General features: G+C 46.2%; 1 protein-coding gene across 4 annotated transcripts in view; it reads right to left on the bottom strand.

Annotated features, from left to right (window-relative positions):
• mcc (MCC regulator of WNT signaling pathway) overlaps window positions 1–27,007 on the bottom strand; it is a 322,837-nt gene that overhangs the window by 20,718 nt on the left and 275,112 nt on the right. For all 4 annotated transcript variants that reach the window (XM_072516456.1, XM_072516457.1, XM_072516455.1 and 1 more), the window contains 2 exons: window positions 25,703–25,909; window positions 13,230–13,327 (listed from right to left, as the gene is read on the bottom strand). In XM_072516456.1, the coding sequence (XP_072372557.1) occupies window positions 13,230–13,327; window positions 25,703–25,909 (305 nt within the window). The remainder of the gene's footprint in view (window positions 1–13,229; window positions 13,328–25,702; window positions 25,910–27,007) is intronic.

Raw genomic sequence — 27,007 nt, 5'->3', positions numbered from 1 at the left:
GGATACTCCGAGATAGTCATCTCCAACCATGCTCCACATTACATGGATATGAGGTTGGAGACATGCCGCACCCAATGCTCCGCATGGAGGTTGGACACAGACCTCCTGGCCGATAAGGTCTTCTGCCAGAAAACATTACAGGTCATAGGCGATTATACCTTTTTCCGCAAGGAGACGGCGAGGTACCCTAGGACCCTGAGAGACACATTGCTGGAGGAACTGCTGGACGTGGACAGTAGGGAGAAGGGGAACTGTGGGGGCATGTATGGACGACTTTTAGAAAGGGCAAGAACACCATTAGACGGGGCAAGAGAGAAATGGGAGGACAAACTTGGGACGGAAGTAGGGCAGGGTCTCTGGTGAAAGGCACTAAGTAGTGTCATGTGAGAGTACCTTTAAGAAATGGATGTTTATGTCACGTGAGAGTACCTTTAAGAAATGAATGTTTATCAAATAGCTGTAGTGGATGTACCTTTCAGAAATTGTTATTTATCACATAGCTGCAGTGATGTCAGTGTGTGGGTGGAGCTGATCTGTGACTCTGCTTTTACTTTCGCTTTGAGCAAAAATGCTGGTGTGGGTCTGTGTGTTTTAATTTTATTTTGGAGGGAGAAGAAGCTGAAGTCACAACAAGGAGGTGCATTGATCTCTCTATGCAATTTAAAGACTGTCTCCAGATCATTTGAGGATTTCAAAGTAATACATGTTTCTGTAGAGAATTTAAACCTGCTGTCTTTCTGTAAAAAGGGTCTTTTGGTCTTATGGATGATGTTAGGAAAGTTATGAAGGGTTACTTATAGAATCTTGTATCTGTGGGGTTATTGGTGTTGATGGTTGTTAAGATGTTTACTGTGGGTTTATAAAGTGTTAACTGGATTCATAAATAAACATGGTTTTGTTTTAAAAGTGCTTTAGATCGCTGTTGCATCACACCTATAGAGTAGGCCCTTGTGCTCCCCATAACCACAATCTTAAAAGTCGTGGGTCAGGTGAACCCCATGATACACTTTGGTGTTCTCTAAACCCTGGCGCATAACAGTAGGGAAGCTCCACCTCCTCTTGCGCAGGGTTAAGCCTCATGCAGTTTAAAATGGTGCACCAGAATCCGAATGAACAGGTTCTTCCCAGAGGTGGAGAATAAATGTGAACAGTGACAGGGAGGCCCGGCCAACCATGTCTACATGTTCTGGGCCTGCCCCAGACTTGTCGGGTTCTGGACAGCCTTCTTCGAGGCAATATCCAAGGTTGTGGGGGTGAGGGTGGAGCCGTGCCCGAGAGTGGCAGTCTTCAAGGTGTTGGACCAGCTAGAACTCCATATGGGGAAGAGGGCCGGTGCGTTTGTTTGTGCTCCCTTAATCTGAGAATCCTGTTCGGCTGGCAATCAGCAGCATCACCCTCAGCTGCAGACTGGTTGGCAGACCTGTCAGAATTTCTCCTCCCGGAGTAGACCAAATACACCATCCGAGGGTCGGACAAGGGCTTCCATAAAGCGTGGGGGTTATTCGTCAGCCTGTTCCAAGGGCTGTTTGAAGCCAATAGTGATTAGGAAGAAAAGGGGAGGGAGAACGAATGAGGGCAGTCAAAATTGCAGAGCACAGAGGGACAAGGGGGGAGGCAAGGAAGGAACCCAGGGAGATAACAGGAAGGGACATGGCTGAGCGGTGGGAGGGGGGGATAAAGAGAGAGAGCAGAGAGCCCCCCCCCAGTGAAGCCACAGGGGTAACAGCAAAAATCACAAAATGAAGGAAACACCCAAGGCGAAAGATCGGGCCAGGATGGAGCCCGACTATCAACAGGAGAGATGGGTAGCAAGGAAAGGGGGAAGGCCGATAAAAGGGGCACATGTAAAATTGTACATAAGGAATGTCTTATTCTGTAAATATTATGTTTTTTATATGTCTAATTGTTAAATTGTTAAAATTGGAAAATGCCAAAAAAAATATTTGATTTGAGTCACAACAAATATTGGAAAGACCAAAGCTATCGTCTTCGGCCTAATAAATGAAAGTCAGCACAATATTGTTCTAGGCAAATGATACCTGACTAACTTAACTGAATTAATGGAGTAATGACAAGGGTAGTATAGTTGATGCACAGGGTATTTGATACGGTAGTACATTATAAGACTTGTTAACAAAATGGAAGCCCGTGGAATTAAAGCAGTAAATGAACTGATCCCAAATTAGCAATGCAACAGAAATCAGAGAGTCGTGGTGATCAGCTGTTTTTCAGGTGGGAGAGAAGTGCTTTCAGGTCGGTGTTGAGACCATTGCTATTTTCGATAAATATTTATGACTGGATTAGTGTATACAGTGCATATGGGGGGCACAGCAGCACAAGGGTTAGCACAGTTGTTTCACAGCTCCAGGGTCCCAGGTTCGATTCTCGGCTTGTGTCGCTGTCTGTGCAGGGTTTGCACTTTCTTCCCGTGCCTGCCTAGGTTTCCTCCGGGTGCTCCGGTTTCTTCCCCAGTCCAAAGATGTTCAGGTTAGGCGGATTGGCCATGCTAAATTGCCCTCAGTATCCAAAATGTTTAGGTGGGGTTACTGGGTTACAGGGATAGGGTGGAGGTGTGGGCTTAGGTAGAGTGCTCTTATCAAATGGCCGGTGCAGACTCGATCGGCCGAATGACCTCCTTCTGCACCGTAAGTTTCTATGATATTTTCCAAATTAGTAGATGACATGAAACTCGGCAATGTGGTTGACAGTGACGAGGTTAGTAACAAACCTATAGGAGGACTTAGACACAGTGGTGAAATGGTATAAAAACTTGCACAGAGATCTGTGAAGTGATTCATTATGGTACGATGAATGAGGAGGGCCAATATCAACAAAATGGTATAATTTTCAAGACGATGCAACAGGGAGACCTGGAGGTGTACATACACAAGTTTTTGAAAGATAAGTTGAGAAAGCTGTTAAAAAGGCATATGGCATCCTTGGCATTAAAAATAGGGGCAGAGTACAAACACAAGGAAGTCATGCTAAATCTTTGTAAGAATTGAGTAGGCCGCAGCTAGAGTATTGTGACCAATTTTGGGCACCACAATTTCAGAAAGCATTTCAGAGAGGGCACAAAACAGATTAATGGTATCAGGGATGAAAGACTTCAGTTATGTGGACAGTTGAAGCATTAGATTTTTCTCTCCAGAGCATAGAAAATTAAAGGCAAATTTGGTGGAGGTAGTCAAAATCTTGAAGAGTTTTGATTAAGTAAAGAAGAAACTGTTTCCAGCAACAGAATTATTAACAATCAAAGGAAACAGATTTAAGGTAATTAGCAGAAGTACTTGAGTTGACATGAGGAAACTTACTTTTACATAGAAAGTTATGACTCAAATTCAACAATACTTTTCGAAAGCAAATAGCATAAATGCTTAAGAAAAAAAGTTTCAGGGCTATTGAAAAAGGGCTGAGGAGTGGGAATTATTGGATAGCTCAACTTCAAGAAGGTAACAATGGATCCAGACCAAATAAATTGGAGTCAAAGGCTGGTAGGAGAAAAAGTTGATGAACAACGTGCTTTTTAAAAAAAATATTAGTTCACAGGATGTGGGCACGCTGGCTTGACCAGCTGCCCATTGCTAATTGTCCCTGAGAAGTTGGTGGAGAACCGGGTTTTTGAACTGCTGCTGTCCCTGTGATACAGGTACACCCACAGTTCTCTTAGGAAGGTCTAGGATTTTGATAAAGCAACAGTGATATAGTTGCAAGTCAGGATGGTGTGTGACGTGGAAAGGAACTTGCGGGTAGAGGTGTTCCTATGTGTCTACTGCCCTTGTACTTCTAAGATAGTTGAGGTTGTAGGTTTGGAAGATGCCAAAGAAGCCTTGGTGTGTTGCTGCAGTACATGATGCAACAGGGAGACCTGGATGTGTACATACACAAGCAAATATTTACAGTGGTGGATGAGGTACCAATAAAACGATTGCTTTGATCTGGATGGTGTTGGCCTCCTGAAGTATTTACAGAACTATTCCCGTCCAGGCAAGTGCACAGGATTCCATCACGGTCCTGACGTGTAGATGGTCAACAAGCTTTGGGGTGTCAGGATGAGAGTTACGTGCAGTAGAAGTCATGGCCTCTGACGTGCTCTTGCTGCTTTGCATGGCTGGTGTAATTCCGTTTCTGGACAATCGTATCCACCCCACCTCCAGGATGTCGATTGTGTGTGTGTGTGTGTGTGTGAGTGTGGGGGGGGTTCATTGGGTGTAATGCCATTGAATGTCAAAGAGAGATGTTTAGATTCTCTCAGATAGATGACATAGATAGTCATTGTCTGGCACTTGTGTGGCACGAATGTTACTCGTCACTTATTAGCTCAAGCCTGAATGTGGTTAGGTCTTGCTACATATGAACATCGAATGCTTCAGTATCTGAGTTATTGCCAATAGTGCTGATCATTGTGCAATCATCAGTAAACATCCCCACCTCTGACCTTATGATGAAGAAAGGCCACTGATGAAGCAGCTGAAGATGGTATGAATTAGAACACTATTCTGAGGATCTCTTTCAATGATGTCCTGGAATTGAGATGATTGATCTGCAACAACCACAACCATCTTCCTTCATCCTCGGTATGACTCCATCAGTGGAGTCTTCCCCTTGATTCTTAGTGACTTCAGTTTTGCTAGGCCTCCTTTATGCCACACTTGATCAAATGCTGCCTTGAAGTCAAGGGCAGACATTCTCACCTCTGGAGTTCAGCTCTTTTCTCCATGTTTGGACCAAGGCTGTCTTAACGTCAGGTGCTGAGTGGCCTTGGTAGAACCCAAACTGAGTGCAGTGAGCAGGTAATTGTTGAACAAGTGCCACTTGATAGTGCTGTTGATGACCTCTTCCATCACTTTGCTAATGATAGAGAGCAGACCGATGAGGCAGTAATATGCCAGGTTTGCTTTATCCAGCTTTTTGTGGGCAGGACATACCTAGGCAATTTTCCACATTGTTGGTAGGTGTCAATTTTGTAGCTGTACTTAGCCAAAAAAATTCAAACTAATTGAACATGATATTGTCTTCAACTAATCCGTGCTGGATTTCATTATCCGGCATTTGCTGAAGTGGCTATTAAGTTTGTCCCGAATTATCGTTTTAGAAGCTTCCCCACCACCTGAAGTTAATCTGACTGGCCTGTAGTTGCTGGGCTCATCTTTGCACCCTCTTTTGAAAAAGGGTACCACCCAAGTCTAAGGAAGATTGGAAAATTAGGGTCAATGCCTTGGCAAATTTCCACTCTCACTTCCCTCAGTATCCTTGGATGCATCACATCTGGTTCTCGTGCTGTATCAACGTTTGAGTACAGATAACCCATCTAATATGTCCTCTCTGCAATTTTAAGGCCTTCAAGTGTCTTAATAACCTCCTCTCTTTCCATGAGCTATGCAGAATCTTCTTTCTCAGTAAAGATAGATGCAAAGTACTCATTTAATATCTGAGCCATGTGTAAATCCCCAATGGGCCCCATTGCTCCCTTTATTACCCTATAACCCATTTATATGCCTATGGAAGATTTTTGGATCCACGGTTATGTTATCTGCTAGTCTCTTCAGAATATCTCTTGGCTTCTCTTATTTGCATTTTCAATTCCCCTCTGAATGCTCAATGGTTCTCGATTGTATTATTTACTTGACATTGATTTTCATCTGCCAGCCTCGATCAATTTCTGCTCCTCCAAAACCATGCTGTATGAATCACATCCCACATTGAATCCTGCTGGTCCCTGACCCTTCCTACATGACTTACATTAAATCCACATGCCCCAACATCTCAAATTTGATATTATCATTTAATTTATTTTTATTTGATTTCAATCCCTTAACTATATTGGTAATCTCATAGACTTTACAGTGCGGAAGGAGGCCATTCGGCCCATCGAGTCTACACCGGCCCTTGAAAGAACACCCTCTGCCAGTAACCAACCTAACCTTTTTGGATGCAAAGGGCAATTTAGTGTGGCCAATCCGCCAAACCTCCATATCTTTGGACAGTGGGAGGAATCCGGAGCACCCGGACAAACCCACGTAGACACGGGGAGAAAGTGGAAACTCCACATAGACAGTCACCCGAGGCCTGGAGCTGTGAGGTGGCAGTGCTAACCACTGTGCCGCACGTGAACTAACCAGGCCGGAGTCTGTTTAGCTTCCGAGATCAGATGAGTATAGCCGTAGGCCGTCTCCTCCATACTTCACCCCTTTCCTATGCACCAAACAGTCCTTGGCACAATTTATATATTTGAGAATTGAAATAGCACGGTCAGAGCATGGTGGTTTATCCACTTTCATTTCTATTAGTATTTTCCAGAATCAAATTCCTTTCCATTACTACTTCCAACAATAACTTCAAACATAACATTTCTCAGAGACAGTGGGCGCAATTCTCTGGCCTCGGTGCGCTCTCGCTCAAGCAAAATGAGGCCAGTGAATAGCGGCAGAGGCCGAAAACCAGAACCGCGCCAGGCGCCAAAATGTTTGCAATGCAAACAGCCCGTTCCCATAGGCAAAATTGGTATCCTGCCTTAGCGTAGCGAGAATCTAATTATCACCACTGAAGCCCCATTTCCATACAATTAATCGGAGCGACCCTATATCCTACGGCCTCACGTGATTCAGCGGACTCCCCAGCAAGTGGTCAGACTGGCGCTGATTAGTACTCCTGGCGGAAGGGCATCTGCGGAGAGCCAAGGAGGTGAAGGCAAAGAGCCCGCGGACGCTGGGCATGCCGCTGGGCATGCTGGGGATCCTCGGCTGGGGGGGGGGCAGCCTTCGTAGGGGTGGCCGCTATGCGAAGGTGGAGGCAACCGAGCGTGGCACCTTCATGCCAACTCCTGGATCGTGTGCACCCGTTCCTGGGGCAACCCTTGTCCTTGCCCGTCTGCCCCACCGACCACCCATAACCCCTACCGATTGCCGAGGCTTCTGGCCATGTGGTTGAAGGCTATGGCTAATAGGGAGATGGCAATTGTGGTTAAATGAGCACCACACAATCCAAGTGGATTCCCCTGGGTGGGCGGGCCATGTAGCATGTGGGAATTACTACCTAGCATCCCAATCAGACTGCGATACCTGACTACCGTGCCTGGGCACTGCAGGAAGCAACACCCACACACAGCAGCCAACATCCTAACACCCAGGGGATGGGACACAGCTCCAGGAATATGTCTACAGCCGGAGATGTGCAAGTGCAACAGGGATAGGACCAGCATCCGGTCCAGATGACCTTATGTGGGGGTGTCTGGCGTGCAGGATCTGGGGACCGATGAGGGGGGCACACTGAAGCCGGGAATACGTGGGGGAAGGGGAGAGGGAAATCAATGGGAGAATGTGGGTCCCAGTGTGGGAGCCACCAATGTATGCCAGTCATACGCCCTCTCCCAATTCCTTACAGATATTGAACGCTATGGACGGTATTTTGGACCCCACAGAACAGGCCCTAGTGGTGCTGCTGGTAGGCCAGGCAGGCAGATGCCGACAGCAGCAGCGTCTGCAGATGCTCGAGGCAGCAGCCCATGTGCCGGACCCCATCCCTTGAGAACTTGGCCACCCATCAGGACAGGGAGGGACCCAGAGAAGGAGGACTCAATGGCCCATGGTGTCCAGGCGTCACTGGTCGTTTGAACAGATGACAGACAGCGTGTGCGGCAGGAGGCTCCGCCTTAACAATGAGACGGTGCGGCATCTATATCATGTCCTTGTGGATGTGGCACCACATGGAAGAGGAGGACACCTGCTCCTGGTAGCCGTCAAGGTCACTGCAGTGCTGACCTTTTACACTTCGAGATCACCCCAGGGCGTGAGCGGGGACCTGTGTGGCATCACGTATGCCACAGCCCACAAGTGCATCCGACAGTTCAGGGATGCCATTTCCCCGTGCAGAAAACGATACTAACTTTGACATGGATAAAGCCCCAAAAGGTGTCTGGGCAGCAGGAATCTCCGCCACTGCTGGAATGCCTCAGGTCCAGGGGCTAAGACTGCACACAGTCGCCTTGCGCTCTCTGGGCCATCTGGGAGTGCCATACGTTAACAGGAAGGGGTTCCATTCCCTGAAAATTCAGCTCATGTATGGCCACCACATGAATAATAATAATAATAATAATAATAACAGCTTATTGTCACAAGTAGGCTTTAATGAAGTTACTGTGAAAAGCCCCAAGTCGCCACATTCCGGCGCCTGTTCGGGGAGGCTGGTACGGGAATTGAACCCGTGCTGCTGGCATTGTTCTGCATTACAAGCCAGCTGTTTATCCCACTGTGCCAAACCAGCCCCTATCATGCACGTGTGCGCAAGTTTCCCAGGGAGTGTGCAGGACAGCTACATCCTGGGGCAGTCAGTCATCCCCGGCCTCTTTGAGGACCACCCCGGTTGACTCGTGGGGGATAAGGGGCACTCGCTGAGGACCTGGCTCATGACCCTAGTATGGATACTGAAACGGTGATCCTATACAACGAGCCCTATGTGGCTATCTGGGCTCACATTGACTGCTCAAAATGCGGTTCCGATGTCTCGACCGCTCCGATGGTGCCCTGCAGTACACCGCCTGGAGGGTCGCCCGCTTTGTGGTGGTCTGTTTGTCCTCCACAACCTGGCACAGTAGCGGGGCAACATGCTGGAGGTTGGGGATGAGGAACATGTACCCACCTCTGAAGAGGAGAAGGATGACGAGGATGATGATGATGATGAAGTGCTGGACCAGCAGGGGCTGGAGGACGTGCCCAGGGGTGAACCGGAGGACCAGCCAGAGGCTGTAGGACAGGCGGCAGCGCCGAGGGTCCGGCACACCTGAGGGCCAGGGAGGCCCTCATACTCACCCGCTTCACATAGGACGTGGCCTAGTCCGTCATCGATACTTTACCCACCCGCCCCATCCCCATCTCCAGGGTCTGTGTAACATCACTCCAGGGTGCTGAGACTGTTGACATCGTCAGCGGGTCACTGTCGAGTGCAGGGGGGCTGCTGATAACCCGCAGAGGGCTGAGCACCAGTGCTCCTCAATCTATGCCAGTCTGACACCTGCATGTCTGCTGAGTGCTCGCTCACACTCATCACCTGTACGCAGCGTGCCCAGAGAGGGGGAGATGCCTGGAGAGATGGGCCAAATGTTCAGAGGTCGGGCACATTGCAGAAGAATGTAACAGAGGCATCATACTGCTTGTGGTCAAGGATTTTTAATGTGTCACATATGCCCAACAATGTCCCACTCTCCCCACCACCTCCCTAAACCCTCCCCTTACCCGTACCTATACCCCAACCCCCCACCCCTGGTACCCTCAGTGATCCTCAACACGCTTAACCTTCCTCGCTCTACCGCGACATCTAGATGTGTCGCCAGGATACACATCTGAGGTGGAGGCACCCAGCTGCTTACTACGTCCCATGGCCTTCGATGCCCCTGGCGGGCGTCCACTTGGGCCAGAGGGCCCCAGCTCACCTGTCGACGGCACATGCATGGCCGTGCCGCCCTGTCCCATGTGCTGACATCAGAGGGGGACAACTCAGGGGAGCTGATGGCCACCATCCCTACTCCATGGCCCGGGTCGGGGTTGACACCCAGCGCCCTCTCCTCACGCTCGGTGCCCAGGGCCCCGGGGTTCACCTCGGGATGGAGGGTCAGCTGGTTCGAGCCCCAGCTGTCCTGCATCTTCTGACTCTGCCAGCCCTAGCGACGCCCCAATGCCTGCACTATCGCGTTGCCGCCCTTGGCGATGCTCCTCAGTCGACTGGGTTATGCTCCGCAGCGCCTCGGCCATTCCCATCTGAGAGCAGGACATATCCCACAGCACCTCAACAAGGTCAGCCTGGTACTGGGTCATATCCCTCAGCGAGTCAGACATTCTGCTGGGGCCCTCAGCCATGGCCGTTACCAGCTGTGCCACGCCTTGGGCACCTCCACTAATGGTGCCGACATCATGCACCAGACTCTCCACTGCGGTCGCCACCCTAGCCGCGTTGGCCTCGGTGCCATGTATTGTCGCCGACATCTCCTATACCTGTATGCTCTGGGGATTCCTCCAAATGGCTTTGGATCTGGAGTGTCACTGACATCTCCCTCTGAATGTCCCGGACACTTCCTAACATCTCCATCAGCTCTGGGTAACCCTGTTCCATAGGTTCATATCTGCCTGGGACCTGGAATCCAGCAGATCTCCGACTGCTGTCTCACCTGAGGGTTCCTGCCTCTACCTGATGTATATCAACAGCTGTGTGGTGCTCACCAGATGGTGCTCCAGGAGCTTGACCACTAACGTAACATTTACCACCGAGGTGTGTCATGGCATCCTCGGAGCTCTTCTCCGAGGTGGTCTCGTGGGAGGCAGGGCTGGGGCACACCTGAGATGGGCCGGTGCCATCGGCTGGAGGACATGCAGGAGAATGGACATGTGGTCAGTGGGAGGGATGGGTCAGTCAGTACAGCAATAACAACTCATGCATGAGAGGTCCTCCAGGTGGGGCCAAGTGGATCTTCATCTCTGTGGCGTGTGCCGACCTCCGCATTGGGGGTCGGGATCGATCCCGGTTCCTGGGCGCCATGAGGGTTATTGACCTTCTTGCGACACTGAAGGCCCGTCCTTCTGGTCACACGCCCAGAGTTCACGGCCGCCGCCACCTCGTCCCAGGTGGCACTGGCTGCCCTGTAGTTCACCCTCCGGGACCCTCGGGGAACAGGACATCATTTCTGGCCTCCACTTCATTGAGGAGCCTTCACAGGTCTGCATCCCCGAATCTTGGGGCCGGATATCTTGGTGCCATGCCTGCTGTTCAAATGCTGCTCGACCTTCTTAGCGGGTAGGCTGGCGAACGTGGTCCCGGCGAATTGGATGGCGAGCCTTCATTTGTGGCGAGAAGCCCGTGGGGCCTCCTCAAGTGGACAAATTAATGTTGAATAGTGTTTCTGGCCTCACCGGGCTGAGCATTGGGAAGCTCGCGGCAATTCCCCCTCGCTACCACACTGAGAAATCTTTCTAGACAATTGCAAAATTTCCTATGGAATGAAATGCCCTTCGAATGAAACAGTTCTATTACTTCAAGCAATCTTTATTGCTTGCAACTGAAAAGTATCTACCCCTTTCCTTTCTTGCATGCCCATACAATATTTTCTTCCCCTTGCACTTTAGTGATAGTTTTAAACAAAAATAAACAATGCATACTCTCAGATCAGAAGCAAGTCAATTTCTGTGATAAGATTGGATGTGGCTCAACCAAATCTAACTCATGAACACTCGCTGAATTCAATTACTTTAGCATTCAAAACAATCATGCAAATCCAGCTTACATTTGGAACATTAAACCACATTGAGTATTAAATATTCATGTAATTAGCTGGATTGGCATGATATCACTGGTATATTAACACCATTCTCTAAAACAATACGTAAAAACTGACCTATAAGAAATGAACAGAAATTAAAATATTGCATACTGCTTATTTAGTTAAAGAACAGTTCAATATTTGCTGGCTCTGCACATAGACCTTGAAAAATGATACAAGCAATACTGCAATCTGGCATTACTGACACCTGACTGGCATCAGACTATTTTAAATTAGTTAAAAACTGCTTTAAGAATTTAAAACTAGTCATCAACAGCAAATGAAAATTTATTGAGAAAGACAGCAACATGTGAAGACTGAAACCATAATCTAGTTCTGTTAAGAAAATTAACAATGCATTATTGTACCATTTAGTTAAATTCAAATCCATATTGTGATGAATGTATATATGAATATATACATATTGGATTATATGTATCTGGTGCAGTAATGTTTTTAAAAATCCTGGTTTAAAAGACAGGCAAGCACTGTGGTTACAGACGGTGCAATTAAGATGTTGCAAACGTGAGATCATCGTTATTTTTGCTTAAAAGGAGAGGTTAATGGGTTTCTGTTATGATTTCTGGGGAGTAGATAATTAGAAACAGTGTTTAAAACTTAAATAATCAGATTTGAGTAGGATAAAGTTGATGTGGTAATGAGAGGGGCTAGGTCTGTGGCAGTGAATTTTGGTGTCAGTTCTGCCAGAAGCTGTGAACTGAACAGCAGCATTTGCCAAATGTTGTGAGGTTAAGCAATAGTCTGACCCAGTCAAAAATATATCTCTCTTCAAGCAGTCTTTCCAAGATATCTCTCTACAAGTATCTATTTGTTCGCTAATTTAATTTATAAGTGGCTTTTGACCTGGGATGGGCTTTGTTTAATAGGAGGTAAAGAAGATATAAGTTAGTAGTAAACAAGGTTTCATTTTATTGTTAACAATTGCTTAACTGTTAAGTGTAAGCTATTTCTTTCAAGATGTTAAGATATTTTAAAACTGTTGTAATAATAGAATTTGTTTTAATTCATCTTATTCCTATGTGCGTGTGGAATCATTCCTGGAGCGAAGTATTCTGTTCCGCACAATTTTACAAATGAAAGAAAATTGTTGGGGTTTCATCTGGTTTCTTAATATAAATTGGGGACTGGTCCTGGATCGTAATAATGTTTAATACTGGACTATTTTCTGCCAGTATTCTCCAAACAATTGAGTTATTGGCCAAGTCTTTCTAATTAACCTAATTTGCATTTGTAATATGGCATAATCAGCAGAATAAATTATATTACTAGGCTTAGCAAATATACCTTTCAAGGCATGAGGTGAAAGCATACATTCTATTTCCCAATATTAAGAATAGCAACAATTTGTACCCTAAAACAGAGGTAACACACCAAAAAAAATCCAACTGCACTGCAGCCAAATTGAGCTAAGGGAACACAAGTTTGGACACCGACACATTATGCCAGTTAGGCTGCACAACTTGATGCTTCCTTTTTAAAAAATATTTTAAATGGAGTTCTCATGCAGTTTCAAGCAAGTGGGAAAGAATTCCAGGAGGAGTTTGTTGGAGAACATTACCTCAACTTGGAGGAGCAAAAATGCTGCAGTGATTTCTTCTCCGTAGACAAAAAAATGTAATGGAAATAACAATAAAATTGTAAATATTATTTCAAATCAATATTTTGCTTTGATCTGTTTCTAACAATTCAACTTGTTTGATAAAACGTATTTTTACCAGTTAAATACTGCCAATTTTCTGGTGTATTGTGTGGAAATATTTGCGTGCGCACCTGAAATGTTTCCTGAGAATAATGGTGACAAAGTATTTCATCAGCGACAGGATGATCTTATGACAAGGACCAACAGTACACATGACTTAATTTTTCTGAAATCAGGGATTCATCTCATGAAAACGCCACTCACCGTCTCAATGCATTGGTTAGCTCAACTGCAATTTCACTGTCACTGTACGTTTTGAGTTCAGTTAGTGCTACAGGATGTGTTACTCCATCACTGCATTCCTGATGGAAAGAAAGGAAGCGAGAACATAAATGAGAAATAATAACTCTTTGGAGTGAAATCATAACATCAATTACATGTTCAATTAGCTTCAGATTTTCACAGGCTGGTTGATGCTCTGTAGCTACAAAGATGAAGAAAAATCATTTTATTAAGAGCTTCCATCTCACTGAGGAGGCTTCAGGCGAATCCATATCCAGCAATCTGCTCTGAAACATCTGCTCACATTTCAACAGTTGTGACAAATTGCACCACAGCAACTGAGACAACCCACAATATTCTAAAACAAATAAACTTCTAAATAAAACAGCATTCTTAAAAATTTGTCTTTCTCCCCTTTAAGAAATTCTAGGTCCGGATCTTCGCCAAAAACAAATGATTTCCTCCCAAGGCCACACTTGATCAGTGTACCATGTTTTGTTGAAATTTGTCCAGTTAGCCTGACATTAGTAGTGAGCAAGATGCTAGAGTCTATTATAAAACATGTGAATACAGACCATTTGAAATGCATGAATGGGATTGGACAAAGCCAGTATGGGTTTATGAAAGACAAATCATGCTTAACAAATCCACCAGGGTTTTTTGAGGGTGTAACTGGTAGAATAGATAAGGGAAAACCAGTGAATGTGCTACATTTGAAGTATTTCAGAAGGCTTTTGATAAGGTCCCTGATGAGAGGATAGTGGGCAAAATTAAAGCCCATGAGATAGGGGGTAATGTATTGGCTTGGATCGAAAATTAGTTGACAGACAGGAAACAGAGAGTAGGAATGCTTGTCCAAGTGGTAGGCAGTGACTAATGGGGTACCGCAGGGATCAGTGCTCGAGCCCCAGACAAAACTGTGCGGAATTGTGGGTAGTGAGGAGGGTGCAAGGTAATTTAGGTACGTTGAGTGAGTGGGCAAATACATAGCAGACACAGTACAACTTGCCCACATGTGAAGTTATACACTTCCGTGTGAAAAACAGAAACGAAAAATATTAATTAAATGGTGATATATTGGGAAGTGAGTATGTACAAAGGGATCTAGGTGTACTTGTACACCAGTTAATGAAAGTTGAGAGGCAGGAGCAGCAAGCAATTAGGAAGGCAAATGTTGGCCTCTATTGCAAGAGAATTTGAGTTCCAGAAGTAGGAACGCCTTACTGCAGTTATACAGGGCCTTGGTGAGACCACATCTGGAATATTGCATGCAGTTTTGGTCTCCCTATTCAAGAGAGTGCCATACCTCATTATAGAATGTGTGCAGCAGAGGGACTGTCCTATGAGGAGATAGTGGTTCGATTGGGTCAGTATTGCTAGAGTTTAGAAGGATCAGAGGAGATCTGATTGAAACATAAAATTCTAACCGGGCTGGACAGCCTAGATACAGGGAGGATGTTTTCCCTGGTTGGGGAATCTAGAACCAGGGGACACAATCTCAAGATACAGGGTAGAGCGAGGGATAGATTTAGGTATCTGGGGATTCAGATAGCGAGGGCGGCGAATATGGACAAGGTGCGGCGGTGGTGGGAAGGAGAAGGGGTAGAATAGGTTAGGATGGAGGAAGAATCTTGTAAGGGGTCTAGTTTGAGGGCTATGGTGATGGCAGTATTGCCTATGGCTCCGAGTAGGTATTCAGGGAGCCGGTGGTGCAGTCCATGGTGAAGATATGAAATCAGTTGAGCAAGCAATTTAGGGTGGAAGGGATGTCAGTGCTAACGCCGCTGTGCGAGAATCATGGGTTTGAGCCGGGAGAATGGATAGTATATACAGGAGGTGGAGGGAAGTGGGGCTGGTCAAGGCGAGGGATCTGTATTTGGAGGTAGGATTCGCCAGTCTGGAGGTGCTAAGGGAGAGGGTAGATCTGCCGAGGGGTGTGAGTTCAGGTATCTGCAGGTTAGGGACTTTACGCGAAAAGTCTGGAGGGGGTTCCCTAAGTTGCCGGGATACACTCTGCTGGAGCGACTGCAGCAATGGAAATGGAGGGAAGAATTGGGGATATGTACAAGCGGCTGGGGGAGCAGGGGGGCGAGCGGGTGGTGAAGATCAAGGAGAAATGGGAAGCGGAGTTAGGAGGGGAGATCAATTGGGGAATATTGAGTGAGGCACTGCAGAGGGTAAATGGGACCTCCTCTTGCGCAAGGATGAGCCTGATACAATTTAAGGTGGTGCACAGGGTTCTTATGACTCAGCGAGAATGAGTGGATTCTTTCAGGGGGTAGCAGATGGGTGTGAGAGGTGTGGGCGGGGGCCAGAGAATCACACCCACGTTTTGGGGTTGCGCAAAATTGAGAAGATTCTGGGCGGGAGTGTTTGCGGTCTTGGCTATGATGGTGGAGGAGGAGCTGGACCCGGACCCTTTGGTGGTGATTTGGGGTTTCAGAGAAGCCAGAGCTCATGAAGAGGAGGAAGGCCGATGTCTTGGCCTTCGCCTCTCTGATTGCACAGCAGCGAATTGTGCTGGAGTGGCGGTCGGCATCGCCACCGGGGATAGCAGCTTGATTGGGTGACCTGTATGACTTCCTGCGATTAGAGAAGATAAAGTATGAGTTAAGGGGCTCTTCAGGGGTGTTTGAGGAAAGGTGGGGGATGTTCGTGACCGTGTTTGAGGGGCTGTTCATCGCGGGGGAGGGGGTGAAAAAGGGGGAAAATCTGTACAGACTGTAAAGTTGATTGTTGGGAAGTATGTTTCCCAGGGTGTTTATTCGCTTTGACCGGTTTTAATACATGTTTGTAAAAAAATACATTTTTAATAAAAAAGATACAGGGTAGACAGACCATTTAGGACTGAGATGAGGAAAGATGTCTTCACTCAAAGGGTCGTGAACCTGTGGAATTCTCTACCTCAGAAGGCTGTCAATGCCAAATCAATGAGTGTATTCAAGAAACAGGTACATAATTTTTTAAGATTCTAACGGCATCAAGATGTATGGGATGAAAGCAGGAAGATGGCATTGAGATAAAGGATCAGCCATGATCATACTGAGCAGGTTCGAAGGGCTGAATGGCCTACTCCTGCTCCTAGTTTCTATGTCCATTTGTTTTTGAGGAATATTGTTTACAGGCAAAAAAGGGTGAAAACATTACTTCCTCCTACCTGCATATTACGTTAACATAGGCAGAAGTGGAAGTGGAAAATAGATAACCGCTATGATAGAGTATATCATAGAATAGTAACAAACAAAAGGACTTTATTCAACTCATTGAGTCTGCATCAGCTCATTCAAAGAAATATCCAATTAGTCCCATTCACTATTGTTTTCCCATACCCTTGCGCTTTTTTCCCCCAAGTAGTTATTCAATTCCCTTTTGAAAACTTCTGTTGAATTTGTCACCACCATGTCTTCAACACCACGTCAAGTAGTGCATTCCAAATCCAAAACACTGGTTTCGCAGAAAAGTTTTCTTAGGTCGACTCTAACACTTTTGCCAATCACCTGTCCCCTCTCTTTATTGATCATTCAGACATTTTAAAACAATGATGACTTTAACAACTCCATCAAATTTACAACACAACTTCTCCAATCTGTTCACACAGGTGTAATTTCTCATTCCTAGAACCATTCTAGGAATCTTTTCTGTGCACTCTCTAAAGCCTTCATGTCCTTCCTAAAATGTAATACCTAGAATTGGGCACAATATTCCAGCTGGGACTGAACGGGTGTTATATAGGTTCAGCACATCTTCCTTGCTTTTGTACTCAATGCCTTTATTTATAAACACTATCTTATATGCTTTAATATTTTTTTAAATTTAGAGTACCCAACTCATTTTTTCCAATTAAGGGGCAATTTAGCGTGGCCAATCCAACTACCCTGCACATCTTTTGGGTTGTGGGGGCGAAACCCACGCAAACACAGGGAGAATGTGTCAACTCCACACGGACAGTGACCCAGAGCCAGGATAGAACCTGGGACCTCGGCGCCATGAGACAGCAGTGCTAACCACTGCGCCACCGTGCTGCCCAATCCTATATGCTTTACTAACCTGTACTACCACCTTTTGAGGCTGTTGCACAAACAACCGTAAACCCTTCTGTTTGAGCATCCCCGTTCCCAACCCAATTAAAATTCCAAATTTCTTTCCCTCCCTTCATTCTTCCTACAAAATACGATGGGTGCTGCCGGGTGGAGCGGGCAGGGAAGGAACGGGCGAGGAGCGGCGAAGCAGTGGAGGACAGGGAAGGAACCGGGGGGGGGGAGCCGCCAAGGTGGGGAAGGAGCGCGGATGGATGGGGGACGGGGAGCGAGGGGATGGGGAACGGGCGCGGGGGGGGACGGGGAACAGGCGCGGGGGGGACAGGGAACGGGCCCGAGGGGATGGGGAACGGGGAACGAGCCGGGGGTCGGGCTACAAGCGTGTGGGGACGGGAGTAAGCACGTAGAGACAGGTGCACATAATGGGAGGGTGTGCGTGTGGCCGGGTGCAAGAAAGGAGAGGTTGAGAGTGTACAGCCAGGCACGCAAAAGGGAGGGCAAGTGCGTGGCCAGGCACTAAACCTCACCTTTCTGAAATTTGCCTACTGGCCCCTTAAGTACGACGAAAACTGAAATGTGGACACTGTGAGAAAAGGTTGGACAAGTCTGCAATAATGCATATCAAAAACAGCAGTGGTCCACAGCCTGAATCCTGAGGATTACTACTCTCGGCTTCCCTTCAGTAATAAAAAAAAACTTTTGTTTCTGAGTCAATTCAGAATTATGTTCCTACTGATCCTTTTAGATGAGCTGCACAGCAGCCTAAAAGGTATGATGTAGGCTTTGTCCTGAGTCAAGCAACATTTTGGGCACAAAAACCTTGGCTAGGTTTTAGTGATGAGGAGACAAGTTAAATTGAAAAAAATCCTCATTTGGTTAGGGTGGTTGGATACAGCTGGGTTGGGCTCAGCTTGCAGTGGCTGTTTTGCTGGTGAGCAGGCATACGCCTCAGTGGTGCTGCCAACATCAAGATGATGGTTGCCATTGCGAATTATATTCTGGACGACGATCCCAGCTCCCTGGTGCAGGTTTTTGGTGCTCACTTTGATGAACTGCGAAATATCCACGGGAGAATGGTAGAAGTGGAGAAGAGAATCCTGTTATTTGATAGACCAATTTCCCTGGTGAGGGCTTGCCTTTGGTCCTTGGAAATCCTGCTCCATGGTATGCCCTCTATCTTGACTGACTCGGAAGAAGGGGGGCCAGACGATGAGTGTTTGTGTGCCTGGTCCCTTGTGAGGAATTCCTGACCAATTCTGAGAGTTGGCTGCCATGCTTTCGCAATCTTGATTTGAAGGCTTGGTGTTTCAGGTCCGAGGGAGCACATTGTATCCAGTCATTGAGGCCTGGGGTTGGTCGGCGATCCAGATCACTGGACATCTGTTGTCCTGTCCTCGATGCTCGTCGTGAGGGGTTGGAGGCGACTGGTCGCGCAGAGTGATCCCCTCAGCAGGGGCCGAGGTTCCTTGCTGCCTGATCATTGGGGCGAAGGCAAGGCAGAGGTGAAGGCGCTTCATTCAATGGTGCTATGGAGGGATCCTGAATGCTGCTCGCTGATCCCATCATGGCTTTGGCATTTCCAAGCAACATGGATTGTGCTATCATCCTGCAGTTCATCAATAATTCTGGACATTATTTCCGCACAATTATGCTGTTGATTTCACGTTTTTTCCTGACAAGACCGCGCGATATATGAGCTAGGGCAAAGGTCGCCTGTTATCCTCTTTTCGCAAAAAACCACAGAGATTTGGTAATGTGACATGTGGTTTGTGCATATTCTTGTCTTTTTCATATATTTTTTTAATGCACTATAATCCTTGCATTTGTGAGGGGGAATGCATTTTTTGCATCCCTACCTCGTTTATAGGGAAGATGAGTAGAGCTATGGCTGGGTGGTGGGTGGCCGGTTGGGAGGGTTGGATAAGTCCACATTTGGGATTGAGAAAATCCCCCAGTTAGAGCTCAGTGTATCAGGTTTTTATTTTGCATTTATGTTACTTAGAGTCTTGAGAATCCATGTTTTATCTCTTATGAAAGCCCGGCCAGATCATGCATCCGAGAGAGAACTGGGTTCCTTGCGATCCTTTTTTATGGTTGGCATCTCCGGAGTTGTTGGGAGCGCAAGGAAATGAATGGTGGCACACGGTTGGGTATGGTCGGTTAGTCTTTGCGCGATTTGTTGGAGCTGAGAGTCTGTATGCTGTGCACCTGCGTTTTTGCAGCCCTTCTTCAGTTTGAAATGAAATGAAAATCGCTTATTGCCACAAGTAGGCTTCAATGAAGTTACTGTGAAAAGCCCCTAGTCGCCACATTCTGGCACCTGTTCGGGGAGGCTGGTACGGGAATTGAACCGTGCTGCTGGCCTGCCTTGGCCTGCTTTAAAAGCCAGCTATTTAGCCCAGTGTGCTAAACCAGCCCCTAAGGGTAGGCTTAATGGGGAAGATAGGCACCCTCCTTTATGTGGTCTTTTCTGGTGACTTCCTGAAGGCAGTGTTTTTATTTTTGTCGCGGCAGTGCTGCTCCGTCCCTTAGTATCCTCCTTGCAATTGCAGGCGCTCCTCCCTTATGGGGATTTGTTCTCTTTAATTGAGTGGGCAGCCTATTGTTGTCTATCAGGTTTCAGGGGGGTTTCCCTTATATCAGGGAGGGAGGGGGACGGGGTATTCTTCTTCGCCTCGATGATGGGGTTTCCTCGGTTGAGGAATGTATCGGGCCAATTGTATTACTATTCTTCTGTCCTCTGCATCTATGTATGTTGAGAAATTTCTGCTGTGCTGTACCATTCCTGTGGTTTTGTTGCGTTATTTGTTAAAATGGAAAACTTAAATTAAAATATTCTTTTAAAAAGTCAGGTTAAGGGAGGTCATTATCATAGATCAGAGAGGAGACACGGGCAGATGAGAGAAACTAAAGACATAGCTACCAGAGTTATGATGGGGGAAGACTTAGTGATGTTTAGCTTAGTGGACAAGGGAAAGGAAGAATCAGCAGGAACGGATAAATGGATGGTCTCAATCTTAAGTGATTAAAACATCCACAAGCAAATTGCACTTATTATTGGAGGCAAGGCTGAAGGATGCATTAAGAAGGAACTTAAGGAGCTGGTTGATACTGAAGAAAAGCCAGAAATTATCTATGCTTTCCTGAATAATCCTGAAGTAGTTCTGGCAGAATAGAGTATGGCCCAATAGTGCTTGATATGGTCTAGCCAGATCTGGTGATGGATGGTTAAACCAGCTGTGCATCATATATGTTTAAGTCTGTGTCCCTTATTTGAGCATGCAAAGAGTGGGGCCAAACGTGAAATCCACAGATGGGAGAGTAAAGATTTCCTTGGGACAAGGACATCTAAGGTAGACAGACGGTTTGATAGATCAACAGCTGCAGAAGCACTGGGGTGAATGAAGCATAAAGGCCATGTAGTTATGATGTAGTAATTAGAGTTGTGACTTGGGAACGTGTTTTTCTAGCAATGGACTTAAAGTGAGTTGGAAGGTGGTAGGGAGATACATTTCATCAGAAATGGTCTTGTCTCTGACTAGGACATTATAGGAGTGGAAATGCAGAAAAATGGCAAAGTCAAAGAGGTGATCATGAATATAGGTTGGAGGGAGAGTTACCAGGGCTTCAGCAGTTGGCACGCAAGGTAAGTGGTCAGTGAATTCAGTGAAGAAAAGGCACATGACAGATGAAGCTTGAAATCACAGTCACTCTGCTGAGGCTGGGGGAGGAAACGAGGGAAAATATCTTGGGGGGAAAAAACTCAGAATGGGGTTGGGGAGGGAAACAACGATTTTAGTGGCGAGGTAAAAAGGAGGAAAAAGTTAGTGGTGAGAGGACAAGTGGAGTAGGAAGAGAGACTAGGGTGTGATTTTTGTGATGGTGAACACACCACCACAATGGCAGTTCAGGCGAGGGAAGACAGCACAAAGCAGAGGAAGTGTGGAATGTTTCAATAAAGGTCATGTTCTTGTCACCCAGGAGCCAGTTTCCATCAGAACAATAAAGTCATGAATGGAAAAGGAATTGGTTGTGAATGAACTGGCTTTCTGGAAGCAAATTCAGTGCTAATGATTGGAAAGGAGGGGAGGCAAAGTAATCAGGAGAAATGAAAGGGAGTATGACTGGGTGACAAAAAAAGGGGATAATATAGAAAAAGGTGCATGTAAGTAAGTAATGGGTTCTTACAGAGCAACAGCCACAATGCATGCATGAATGGACTCAGTAGACTTCGGATTACATTGGTAGAGTGCAGAGATTCGAAGAGGCATGACCCAGTTCAAACAGAGAACTTTCTTGAGACTTCATATAAATTTCACTTCCAATCCCCAATTATTTGAGTGCCATGTACTGACAAACAGTGGGTGGGTTTCTCCATTCAAGATGCCCGGAAAGTGTTCCCCGATAGGACGGAGGATAAGGCGTCAGGAGAAAATCGGGATCGTGGTCAGGATTGGTGCTAGGCACCAACCCAATCGCAATGATCTTACCCCCTGAATGCAGGGAAATGAGGAACATGTAAATAAATGCAAATGGCTCTTAATTATCAATTTGCGTCTATTTAGCAGGCACAGTGCCCTTTTGGTCCGGCCTCCCTTGATTATCCGGCCAGGAACCACGTGGGAGCAGATCACTTGTGCTCTCAGGACCCACCTGGCATGGTGGATTCATGGTGGGTCCTTGGCCCAGCGCAAGGTCCACCACACAAGGGCCATGCTATCTGACTATGGACTATCTGAGGGCCATGCCACCGCCCCCCCCCCAACAATGCACTGCCTTCCCACACCTCCTCTACCAGAGCCTCCCCCCATGCCCGCAACAACCCCCACTCCCCCAGAGGCCCTGGTAATAGGGGGACCCCTGTAAAGGGTGGACCCCCCCAAACAAGGACCCCTGTAATGGGGAGACCCCGTGCCCCAACAGGGACCCCCCAACAGGTCACCCCTGTAATGAGAGGGCCCTCAACGGGGACCCCTGTAATGGAGGGACCCCTGTAATGGAGGAACCGCTCCCCCCACCCAGCCCCTACTCAGACCCCAAAGGGATGTAAGTTCAGTGATTGGAATACACTTAGTGCCTGGAACTCACTTCCATCTCTTCTATATGGTCAATGTTTACAAGCATTGGTGTTTCACCACTTAGGCTGCCGAACCGTGATGAGAGATGAATGAATCAAAGCTGCAGATGGTTTCTGGAAGCGGTCAATCACAGATCACTACTAGAAAGCTATGAATGGCTTGCAGCTAATGGATCTGCGGGAACCAGATGCAGGTCACACCCGTTCTCCTTCCAGGAATCGACACCTTGTGCTGCAAGGTAAGTGTTAATAGCTGTAATTCTTCTCACTGCCTCTACCTGGACTACGCTCTAGCTTCCAGACAGGGGTCTCATTTCTGTGGGGGGGGGGGGGGGGGGGGGGGGGGGTTGTGGTCTGAGGAGGCTCCCTTTAGACAGGGGGTTCCTGTGGGGGGCGGATTCCTACAGGGTGGCTTTTGCCTTCTGCTGCATTGTTGCATGCAGGTGGGGCCTCGCGGCATGCCCGGAGCACTGGCATGCCATCCTGCCCTAAACTGGTCCCAAAAGTATGGAAAACTGAAGGGTGCCAGGAAAATCCCAGTCGATCTCCTCTGATTGGTCTCAATTAAGTCCTTAATGAGACTGAATAGGTGCTTGCGACATGCAGGGAATTAGCCCTGCCAACCCCAATGGCACCTCCCCAAAAATGGCCTGGAGGCAGGATGGAGCTGAGGAACTAATTTTCAACACCAGTCCATCCATCCTCCAGCCTATGGGGAGTGCAGGGGGAGCATAAATTCAGCCCAGTTTTAAGTGGTTTAAAGTGGAAATTGAGTTGATAAGTGAAAGGAGAGTTTGTGAGATTTGTGAGAAAGAATAGGTGATGAAAGTGAGAAAAGTTTTCAGAAGCGCACAAAGGAAAAGAAAATCTTGACAATGTAGAGAGTATGGGTATGCAAGATCAAAGCAGTTGATCTTGAAGGAATGCAGTTGATTGTTCTAGAAGTACATATATAGAACATAGAACAATACAGCGCAGTACAGGCCCTTCGGCCCACGATGTTGCACCGAAACAAAAGCCATCTAACCTACACTATACCATTATCATCCATATGTTTATCCAATAACCTTTTAAATGCCCTCAATGTTGGCGAGTTCACTACTGTAGCAGGTAGGGCATTCCACGGCCTCACTACTCTTTGCGTAAAGAACCTACCTCTGACCTCTGTCCTATATCTATTACCCCTCAGTTTAAAGTTATGTCCCCTCGTGCCAGCCATTTCCATCCGCGGGAGAAGGCTCTCACTGTCCACCCTATCCAACCCCCTGATCATTTTGTATGCCTCTATTAAGTCTCCTCTTAACCTTCTTCTCTCCAACGAAAACAACCTCAAGTCCATCAACCTTTCCTCATAAGATTTTCCCTCCATACCAGGCAACATCCTGGTAAATCTCCTCTGCACCCACTCCAAAGCCTCCACGTCCTTCCTATAATGCGGTGACCAGAACTGTACGCAATACTCCAAATGCGGCCGTACCAGAGTTCTGTACAGCTGCAACATGACCTCCTGACTCCGGAACTCAATCCCTCTACCAATAAAGGCCAACACTCCATAGGCCTTCTTCACCACCCTATCAACCTGGGTGGCAACTTTCAGGGATCTATGTACATGGACACCGAGATCCCTCTGCTCATCCACACTTTCAAGTACTTTACCATTAGCCAAATATTCCGCATACCTGTTATTCCTTCCAAAGTGAATCACCTCACACTTCTCTACATTAAACTCCATTTGCCACCTCTCAGCCCAGCTCTGCAGCTTATCTATATCCCTCTGTAACCTGCTACATCCTTCCACACTATCGACAACACCACCGACTTTAGTATCGTCTGCAAATTTACTCACCCACCCTTCTGCGCCTTCCTCTAGGTCATTGATAAAAATGACAAACAGCAACGGCCCCAGAACAGATCCTTGTGGTACTCCACTTGTGACTGAACTCCATTCTGAACATTTCCCATCAACCACCACCCTCTGTCTTCTTTCAGCTAGCCAATTTCTGATCCACATCTCTAAATCACCCTCAATCCCCAGCCTCCGTATTTTCTGCAATAGCCTACCGTGGGGAACCTTATCAAATGCTTTGCTGAAATCCATATACACCACATCAACTGCTCTACCCTCGTCTACCTGTTCAGTCACCTTCTCAAAGAACTCGATAAGGTTTGTGAGGCATGACCTACCCTTCACAAAGCCATGCTGACTATCCCTGATCATATTATTCCTATCTAGATGATTATAAATCTTGTCTCTTATAATCCCCTCCAAGACTTTACCCACTACAGACGTGAGGCTCACCGGTCTATAGTTGCCGGGGTTGTCTCTGCTCCCCTTTTTGAACAAAGGGACCACATTTGCTATCCTCCAGTCCTCTGGCACTATTCCTGTAGCCAATGATGACATAAAAATCAAAGCCAATGGTCCAGCAATCTCTTCCCTGGCCTCCCAGAGAATCCTAGGATAAATCCCATCAGGTCCCGGGGACTTATCTATTTTCAGCCTGTCCAGAATTGCCAACACCTCTTCCCTACGTACCTCAATGCCATCTAATCTACTTACCTGGAGCTCAGCATTCTCCTCCACAACATTGTCTTTTTCCTGAGTGAATACTGACGAAAAATATTCATTTAGTATCTCGCCTATCTCTTCAGACTCTACACACAACTTCCCATCCCTGTCCTTGACTGGTCCTACTCTTTCCCGAGTCATTCGCTTATTCCTGACATACCGAGAGAAAGCTTTTGGGTTTTCCTTGATCCTTCCTGCCAAATACTTCTCATGTCCCCTCCTTGCTCGTCTTAGCTCTCTCTTTTGATCCTTCCTCGCTACCTTGTAACTATCCATCACCCCAACTGAAACTTCACACCTCATCTTCACATAGGCCTCCTTCTTCCTCTTAACAAGAGATTCCACTTCTTTGGTAAACCACGGTTCCCTCGCTCGGCACCTTCCTCCCTGCCTGACCGGTACATACTTATCAAGAACACGCAGTAGCTGATCCTTGAACAATCTCCACTTATCTGTTGAGGCCTTCCAGTAAAATCTCAAATAAATATTATACCACAGCAATTATTTGTAATCTTGTGATGTTTCTCTGCACCTTTTCTTCTGAGTTGGTACAAGTGAGACGGTGAAAATAAAGTTAAAAATAGAAAGTTAATAAGTGCCAGTAGAAAACAGAACAAATGATTCAGAGACAAGAAGCGAATTAGAAGAAAATACTGTAGTTGATATCAGCAGGTTGAGAATCAGCAGCATTTTTCCAGTTTTCTAAACAGCAATGTTATATTATCAGGATTTTTACACAGCTTTTATCAACTAGACTAATGGTGTTATTTACTTTAACTTGTTTATCCTTTCCTCCACTGCTGGTTGAGCTGAGAGATTGCATACGTTGCTCCTTTTGTTCTTCTACTTCCGATTTCAGGTGTTCAATATGTACTAAGTAAGCTTGTTCCTGGGCTTCACGAGTGCTCAGCTTCAATTCAAGTGCTTTCTTCTCCTTTTCCATCAAATAAAGCTGAGCTTTGAGTTCCGCCATTTCCTCCTTCAAACAGAAATATGTTTCAGATCATAAAAAGCTTGAGTCAAATATATGTCAAAAATATTCAAGCTTTGGCTATAAATCAATATATCAAACTTGTCTGGTGTAGATTACAGCCACTAATAAAGGGCCTTTGACCTCATTAATACCTTGGCTCCCCATGCAAAAAGATGGTAATTTGAGCTGTTGATCCACAGAATTCTAATGCCTTCCAGTGACATTTCGCATGGGATCAAAACTCGACCATAGCATTGTGGTACATATTTCTGAAGAAAAGTCATATTTGACTCAAAACGTTAACTCTCTTTTCAAAGATACTGGCAGACCTTCTGAGTATTTCCAGCATTTGCTGTTTTTATTCAACAGACCAGTGGCTTTCACATTGCACTGCTCAAAATTAACATGAGGAGGAGACTAATGTAGTTTGCCGGCAAGTACAGTATGGGGCCAGGGAGCAGAGCAGTTACACAAAAGGTAACTACAGCAGGGATGCAGCAAAATAAAATACTTCAGTTGAAACAAAGATGAAAATAGACTGGTTTCTTTTTACTCAGCATCTAGACACAGCAAAATTCAAAACCTGTGCGGGTAGAAATTTTCTTCCAATTGAGCATACTGTATCCCAGCTTAAAGTGGTCAAATTTAGACTGGTTGACAACTGTGGCCTGCATCTCTGGTCTGTACAAAACATGATCCTGAGCTCACTTTGGCTTGCAATTTTCGACTTAATTGCCTTCCTCACATTAAAATATTTCTACTTGAACCACTAAAGTAGTTAAACCAACAAATATTCTCCAGGTCAACTATCCTATCTCAACCATCTCAACTAAAACCAAAAACTGATCAGCTTGTCATCATCTGATTGTTGCTTAAGGATCTAGCTGTATAAAAAATGGGATTTGCATACAAATGTCACTGCATTTCAAAATAAAGATTGCACTGGAAATATGTTAAAGGATTTGACAAATGTAATTCATATCTTACAGCTGTTTCAACCTTTTTGCTTTACTGGTACTTTTTCAGCCTCGCAAGTTATTAAATCAAGCAATTGTTTCTTTGTGATAGCAGTTAGCTTTCCAGATTAATGTTTACTTATTCTCT

Source organism: Scyliorhinus torazame, chromosome 9 (assembly GCF_047496885.1).
Source record: "Scyliorhinus torazame isolate Kashiwa2021f chromosome 9, sScyTor2.1, whole genome shotgun sequence".
Lineage (NCBI taxonomy): Eukaryota > Metazoa > Chordata > Chondrichthyes > Carcharhiniformes > Scyliorhinidae > Scyliorhinus > Scyliorhinus torazame.
This window is presented reverse-complemented; position numbering and strand designations above follow the sequence as displayed.